At 50.1% G+C, this 8,103-nt stretch overlaps 1 protein-coding gene across 1 annotated transcript; it reads right to left on the bottom strand.

Moving 5' to 3' along the window:
* Positions 1-1,360: 1,360 nt before the first annotated feature.
* On the bottom strand, positions 1,361-7,291 carry HEBP1 (heme binding protein 1). The gene is made up of 4 exons (XM_052774580.1): positions 7,142-7,291; positions 6,838-6,976; positions 5,102-5,282; positions 1,361-3,769 (listed from the first exon to the last, which is right to left on the bottom strand). Exons 1-4 carry the CDS (start codon positions 7,217-7,219, stop codon positions 3,598-3,600), a joined length of 570 nt encoding a protein of 189 aa, XP_052630540.1. The 5' UTR covers positions 7,220-7,291; the 3' UTR covers positions 1,361-3,597.
* Between the last annotated feature and the right edge of the window lie 812 nt (positions 7,292-8,103).

The raw sequence follows: 8,103 nt of genomic DNA, 5'->3' as shown, positions 1-8,103 counted from the left end.
TGGAAATGCTCCACTTCACCGCCGAGCGAGGCGATGGGAGAGGGCCCACGGGCAGCGATGCAGCCTTCGCTGCATCCACCCACTGCATCCCAACAACGCAGCAAGGCAGCCGCCGACAGCACCGAGGTGCCTAAGCAGGAAGAAACGTCCGCCTTCCAGTTTCCCCTGCACTGTCTTCTTAAGTCCACACACAACAGTTAATGTCATGACACCCTGTTGAACATCAGAAAAGCACCAAAATGTCCCCGTTTCAGCGTTTGCTTGAGACACAAAAGGGCCCTGCACAGGCACAGAAGAATTGTCGTCTTTAAATTGTCTCTAGGCAATTTGCTGCAATATTGTCCCTTGGAGAACAAATACTGGAGGGGGCAGAGAAAAAGCTTTTTTTTTTTTTTTTTTTTAACATCAGTTCAGGAGTCAATTGCATGCAGAGCAGCAGCTGTGACCATGCTGGCCTCGGGTCAAAATCCAGAGCGCACCTCTGACTCCTGGCCCCAGCACAAAGGCGTTGCTGGAAACCCTCTAATGTCAACGGCAAGTCTGGCTGTCCAAACGGACATGCACTTGCAGTGACGAAGGTGGATCAAAAAGCTTGCTGATCCAGCTGCCTACAGAGCAGAGAGACAACCTGCTGGAAACCCTCAGCCAAAGAGTATTTCTGCCCTTCCACATGCAAGGAACTCCTCGCCATAGGACGAAAGGATGCCACAGATAGTAAGTTCACCTTAAGTCTAAAAAGCAACTGGACAAACGCATGGGATAAAGTTTATCTGGGTCCACCAAGCACAGTAACAAAAATGCCTGAGGCAGATTGTACTAGAGACGGAAATATTTAGAGGAGGTATCAGCCCCCAGTTGCATTGATCCTGTAATCTGTCTCAGGTGTCCACTACTGTCCATCCCTGGCAGCAAGGCACTGACCTAGATGGACCTCAACGTGACAGTATGTCTAACATTTCCAGATCGTAGGTCGTGTTGAAAATCAGTCATGAATATTTGCCTGAACACTGTCCGTGAACCCTAGCCACAGGAACACACAAGTAAACACACAACTTTCCTCAGGTGAGCAAGCCCCCTAGTTTCTACATTAACACAAATTCATCAGTCAAAGCCTCTCAGTGGCCAGAACCAACGAAGAAGGAGATTGCTCCATCAGCTCCCATCTCACACAGTCAGATAATGCAGGGCCACAGCAGGATACCTAAAACGCCAGTTTACTGGAAAAAACATTATGACTATTTACGGATGCTGTGACATGATTAGTACCCCAAACAGAAAGATAAACTGGCAACCTAAAGTCTTTCAAGTCAACAAATATCTGAGCTCACTGAGCTCACAAAGTCAACGATCAGCACAGAAATTGTAAATCACAATATTATTATTTTTTTATTTATTTAAAACCCTTAGAAAATGCAGACAGAACAACAGGCATCTTTGCGTGTACAGAAAAGGCAATTCGGTTCGCATAAGCTTTTGATATCAATTAACACCGTTTATGAAACTGTACCCTGCCTACTGCACGCAAAAGGCCAGTAACAGGGCTGCACAGGCAGAGCATACAGACATGATTACTCTCGCTGTTGGGTCAGAAGCTCCTGCTCTCTGTTCAGACTGTATGCACGTTATGAAAAAAAACCCAACCATGCTGCTGAGATGTGCGGCTCTGTTCATACCAGGTTTATTATTGGTCTTCCTAACATCTGAGATTTCACAGCAGAAATTTTGAGAAATTTCAGGATTTTGATCATTGCAGGACATTCACCACCAGCAGGCAGAAAGGACTGTATCCACGGTCTACACACAAGTTCCAAAATGGACCTGGGAATGCATAAACCAGGCAGCACTGTGCCCCTCCATTCCACACCCCCACAGGTAAAAGTAATCTGGGACATGAATAGGTCCCTTTGGATTCAGGGACAGCCTTAGAAGGGCCTTTGCTCCTTAAAAAACTCCTTCAAAAGCCTAACTCTGTCTGCCTTGATTTCCCTTTTGATTCCTCCTCCCCTGCACTGCAATCACTAACTGCAGCCAATAGCTTTTGCCTTGGTTTTTTTGAAAATTAAATGATACCTGCTCTTTTTACCCATCCTGACTAGCTGCTCTTGCACACAGGTGACTGTAACTCTCTCATGGTGTTCACAGCAAAGCTCTTATATGGTTCAGCAAGAAAGAAAAGGAAAGCACGTCAGAACCTCAGGTTTTCTCCTTTTACTGCCGAGATTTGTTCTCAGAAAGCAGGTGCATGTCAAACAGCTCGACTGGCCAGAACATGGGATGCCACCTGACAAATCTCTCTTTCAGCTCCAGGGCGAAAATGGCTTTTGGAAAGTACCTGAACTTTGGGGCACTGAAGCATTAGAGGAGCACACCTCTTTTAGTGGAGGTAACGAATTATACAGGCACCCACAGTAGCATGGTGTGTGAGCATGTTCCCACTGTGGGCGTCCTGCTGCCTCCCTGGCAGAGCCAACAGCTAAAATGCTGATTTGATACCTAACAGTTAAACATCACCAGTCTTCCTAAAACAAGACCCACCCTTACTATTGTATCTGAAGTTTCCAAAAGGCCACTCATTATTTGACGTAAATCTCTTTCTCAAGAACAGCCAGGTTTTCCTCCTCCTTTAAAGATGACAGCTGCTCTGAGCAGACCTTCAGAAACTAACACCATTTAAGAAGAGAGGTTTTTTTAAAGATCTGCGTCTACAGTAGTTCCACTAGGTGCTCACCGCTCTTCAGATGCACATTCAGATCACAAGTAATAGGCACCTGCTTTTTTCACAGCCTGTATTTTTCTAATTCAATTAGATGACCACACACATTCCAGCTTTGGCCCTTGTGTAGGCTAGTTTTAAAGAAATGTTACACAAAAGTAACAGGAAGGCGAGGAGATGTTCTTGGGGTCTCCACGTCACATTGTCCAGCTGCTAGCTGAAACCAGGACATAACACACCCCAAAACGTCTCACCTGAAACAGAAGGATAGCTGCAAACAGAAACCTGGATCTTCCTCTAAATGCCATTTCTCAGGCAGATGACAAGCGTTGCTCTCCTGCATGCTATGACTCAATGTAAAGGATGCTTATTTTCACTGCGCTGTGTTGGTAGCAATACCCATGTCCCTTTAGACTGGTATGGCACAGATAAAAGCAGCATTTTACAGCTGCCGCAAGCTCAAGAAGATAAAAAAGTCCCTGTATGCACTTCTGTCGTGTTCCCCTGCCTGCTTCAGGTGAGACTAATACTCTGCCAGCACTCGGACGTGACTCCTGTCAGGCACCTGTCTTGCTAATTAAGTACTTTTGGCTGTCTCAGCATTGAACTCCGGGAGCACAAGGGAGATAGATAAGAGCAAGCCACGGAGAGATCACAAGAGTCTGTGTGCTTGAGGACCTAGTCCGGAACGAAGGAGCAGGACCGTCGAGGGGGTCTGCAGTGTTCTTCTAAAGTGGTTGGTCCATAAAAGACCGAGGCATAGGTGTGGAGGAAGGGAATGATGGTTTTCTGCCTCTGCCAAATGATTAGTTTATTTTGAAGAGGACAGGAACATAGCGAGGGGAGGTTATCAGTGCAAGCCAGCACCATGGGGAGCCAGATGCTCACTCTTTCACAAACCAGACCTCATTGCGTCGCCCATAAGGCTTCATAGGGGGGTCGTAACCATTGCAGAAGTAGAAATCCTTGCGGTATGCAGCTTCACTCCCCAGAGCAGCCTTCAGCTTGGCAGCATAGTTCACGTAATCCGTCTCTTTGGCATAGCCACCAAACTGCCTGCAAAGAAACCAAACACGGAGAGGTGCTGAGCAGTCCTGGCAAAGCACAGAAAGGAAGAGAGGGAGAACAATATATAGCCACAATATATTTAGCCATGCATTTTGGTCCAGGTCCCGCCAACATGCACTCGTGCAGGCACTGTTCTTTGTGAATCAGCACACTTTGTCCATGATAGATTAAGTCTCAAGGGTTACACTGCCAGGGTGCAGTCATCCACCGGCAGACACCAAACAGACCGACGTATATCAGTCAGCAGAACGGCCCTGCCCTTTGAATCAATGCCATATCAGAGGAACAGCTTCCTAGAACACAAAGTTATCTCCAAGTCTGCTCAGCCTGCAGTCCTTACACCAATGCTGTCAACAGCCATGTTCACTGTGGTGTGAACAACCATCTGCTGGAAGCCAGATCACGAAGGGAAGCCAAACTCTAGCTAGCCCAAGGAAAAGGGGAGGTAGGAACAGAGATGTTAGCAATTACAGCTCACAAATAGCAATTTAAAAGGCGTGGGCTGGAACTGGTCTGGTTTATGTTGACCTCCCACCAACAGGAGCTGTTTCTACATCAGCCCGCACCTCACCACCCTGCCTCAGGGCCAAGGTTTGAGACAAACCAGGCTGTGTTTGCAGAAGTGACCCACGCCCGCAGCAAAGGCCAGGCAGCAGGCGCAGGCAAAGGGGGAGCCAGACAGTTTAGAATCAGCCAAAATAGCTCAAGCAAGGAGGCAGGGGAACATCCAAGGGGTTAAATACGAGGTGAAGAGCTTATTGCTATTGTGATACTAGTCTGAGTCCAGGTTGTCAGTCAACAGCCGACGACATTCAAAGGTGATTTGAAGCAATGCAATGGCTGCTTGTTTCCATGAAGGACTCTGCCATGAGTCCATCTAAATGAGGCTTCAGCTGACACCTGTAGTTTAATGTGAACCACATCGAAGGACATTCTTGATGACTAAGAATCATCTTGATCCCAGAAAGTGGGGAAAACAATAGTTTTCAGAGATTAGAAATGACTCAGTACCTTTGTATTCACTGTCCCCTGGTCTTCCCCTCTCTCCCCCCCACCCTGAGGTGAAACAAAAAGCCTTTCAGGGCTAACCTCCACACTTGTTTTCCCAGTGAAAAAAAAAATCTGTATTTCAAACCAGTGCAGCATGACCAATGATAAGAAACGACATAAAACACCTGTCCTCAGTCTAGAAAGACCCCTCCATCTCCTACCACATGCACCCCTTGTCCAGGAAATCACCTGTTAAAACCAACACTGCTCTTCAGAGCACACTAGAGACCTCAGCACTTGGGACTGGAAATCCCAGGATGCGTTTCTTACGTGGAATAAATGGTCATCCCCTGTCTCTCTTCAATCTTAATGCTTTCATCGCTAGGACAAGGAGGGTTGGCTTGAAACTGGCTCGGGATCCGCAGGGAGACCTTCACTTTCTGCTGTAAGGAGCCATCTTCAGCAGGAAAAGCAGTGATGGAGACAGGAGCAGTCATGCCCATTCCAACCCCTGAAAGAGACGCACAGACATTACTAAAGAAATCTAGGCTCTCAGGAACTCATAGAATTAACAGGGGATTCACAAAAGCTAATTTTAGTTTAGGAAAACTCCTCACGCTGAACTCCTGGTATAGTCAGTCAAGAGCAGGGTCCTCTGGGGCATGCGAAACAGCCACATTAGGCTTCTGCTTGGGCCAAACTTCTCGCACCACTGACTACACAAGGGCCCTGGGAGATAAGGGCCCCAGGGGACCTCTGGATGGCTTTTATTAATGATCCTGGTTTTGTGGCTCTCAACCATATAGCTCATGCCACTGAGACACTCTGTTCTTCTGAGAAACCACCTCTAACACAACAGGGTCTATAGCTCTGAGACAGGTTCGTGGCACATGTAAATCTACATCAGTATTTTAATTGTTATCATCTACACTTAGTGGTGACCCCATAGCCAATACTGGGTGACAGAAACTTTCTCCTAAACCCTTCCAAATGCTTCCAGACATCCTACAAGTTCTAGTGCCCCAAAACTCAGAGCTGTTATGGCTTTCAGCAGGACTGGCCATGCTGTCCACCACTCCAGGAACAGCATGCTGCTTTTCTGCTCATTACTGCCAAGAAGTACCACATGGCACTGAAGGACATTTTTCTTCCCTCTTCTTTCAGCAGTAGGGAACCTCCAAATCTCAGGATAAGGCAGCCACAGAACCAGGTGAGATCAAGCCATCTTTCTCATTTATTTCGCTTTCATACCATACCTGTCTCTGTGGCACACATTACAGAAGGCACCCTTTCTCCTACAGCAACAGCGATCATCACCTTTCCAAAACATGCTGCTGTAAATGCCATCTCCCTCTGCATCCAGCTCCTGCTCCCACAGAGACTATACAAGTCCCTCTACCAGACACCTGAGAAAGGTGTGCAAACAAATGTATATGCCTCCAAACTACTCCGTGGTCTTCTCCTCCTGCTACGGATGATTACCAATGCGCATACTTTAGTAAATTGAGAGTTAGAAGCAATCACCTGGAAGCACCATTATAAAACACTACAAAGCACCATCAAAAAGCAACCTCATTGTTCATTACCCTTTCACGAATAAAAATAGCCAGAGTATATGATAAGATATCAAGGTCATAAAAATTATTTCACTGCCTACAAGGGCACATCACAGAACCGAAGCGCCCCAGATACCCTGGATTTCATCTGCTACTGCTCACCCAGGGAACTGTGATAAGATACACATGTGCCCGTCCTCACGTTATCCCAGCTGCGAGGTAACTCGATCCTGCTTAAACGAATCACTTTTGAGATTTTACCCTGAAACAGAGATGGGTTAGGAGCGGACTCGCAGCATGAGTTGGCTGGGCACACTTTAACCTGTGGCAAGTTTAATTTTCCCAGCCAGGGGCCGTCCCCCATCACGGACCCCCGGTGCCGGGAGCCGCAAGCCAGGCAGGCCCGCGGCGCCGTCGCCTCCATCCACTTTTGGCTTTCCCCAAACCTCTGCCAGCGACGGTCAACCGCAAACATCCGCCAAGCCCCGCGGGGCCGGGAGCATCTCTCACCCTTGTCGTTGGTTCCTCCGACGTACTTGAGGAGCTTGAGCACCCCTTCCTTCGAGGCTTCGTCGAACGGCTTCCCCGCCACCTCCACCGCCGCAAACCGCCCACCCTCGCACGCCCGCTCCTCGTAGCCGAGCTGCTCCTGAGGAAGGGCACGGAGAAGCTGCCAGCTGCCCGGGGCCAGGCTGGGAGCAAAGGGCTGCCCAGGGGCCACCCGCTCCCCTCGCAGCGTCCTACGGGGCCCGGCCGGCGCAGAAACACCCCGGGGGGGGGGGCACAGACCCCGGCCCCCCGCCTCGCCACCTACCTTCTCCCCCTTGCTCAGCACCTGGTAGGGCCACGTCTCCACCGTGCTCAGCAGGGAGTTCTTGATCATGCCCAGCATGGTGCCGCTCGGCTCGGCCTTTCTCGGCTCGGCTCGGCCTTTCTCGGCTCGGCCCGGCCTTTCTCGGCTCGGCCCGGCCCCGCTCGGGCGAGGTGGGAGGGCCCGGGGGCGCCCCGCCGCCTGCAGCGCCGCGCACCGCCTCTAGGGGGCGCCCAAGGGCCGCCTGCGCCGCGGCGGCGGCGGCGGGGCCGGGGCGGGCGGGGGGCGGCGGGGCCGGGGGGGGGGGGTCGCGGAGGGCGCCGAGGAGCGGGAAGGGCAATAAAGTGCGGGAGCAGGTGGGATTCATCGGGGGGGGGGGGGGGGGATCTGCAGGTGATGAGGTACGAGGGAGGGGGAGTGCTGACAAAAGGGGGGGATCTGTAGCGCGGAGGGGCGCAGCCCTCCTGAAGCTGCCAAATCGTAACTTTTTGTGTTTGTTTTTTTTTTTTAATAAACGGAACTAGGGGGGATCACAGCTGTCTTCTAAGACTGTGCATTTAAGGCAGTGCTCCATGGCGCTGTGAATGCGGTAAGCTTTAGGTAAGGGGTAGCTCCTAGAAGCTGCTGCTGATACCTGCTCTCCCTCCGCTGACCTCTGCGTGTGTTCACAGCCCAACCGGTCAGCTCCATTTAAAACTCCAGCCAGGTCCCTTCCCAGAAATACATGTAAGTGGACACAACAGGGGGCTCACGTGGCTTATATAGCTGGATATATCTGTGTGTGTGGAGGACTTGGATCCTTCATGATCACAAGTGGGTTTTAGTTGTATAAGCCACGTCAAAGGACAAGTGCCAGCTAGAGAAAGTGCCTTGCCCAGGGTGGTTTAAGAAGAGGGTAGCGGAGGCAGGAATCGAATACCAGTCCCTGGGGCAGCCACGGATCAGACCAGCCTCCCCAGGCAGGT

This window comes from Harpia harpyja, chromosome 23 (assembly GCF_026419915.1).
Source record: "Harpia harpyja isolate bHarHar1 chromosome 23, bHarHar1 primary haplotype, whole genome shotgun sequence".
Classification (NCBI taxonomy): domain Eukaryota; kingdom Metazoa; phylum Chordata; class Aves; order Accipitriformes; family Accipitridae; genus Harpia; species Harpia harpyja.
Note: the sequence above shows the minus strand (reverse complement) of the source record. Positions and strands in the feature narration are given on the sequence as shown.

Coding starts and splice junctions, on each gene's coding strand:
- HEBP1 (XM_052774580.1), bottom strand. CDS start 7,219: ATGCTGGGCATGATCAAGAACTCCCTGCTGAGCACGGTGGAGACGTGG. Junction 6,977..7,141: donor TGCTGAGCAAGGGGGAGAAG/GTAGGTGGCGAG, acceptor GCCCTTCCTCAG/GAGCAGCTCGGCTACGAGGA. Junction 3,770..5,101: donor GGGATGACCATTTATTCCAC/GTAAGAAACGCA, acceptor GTTTCTTTGCAG/GCAGTTTGGTGGCTATGCCA.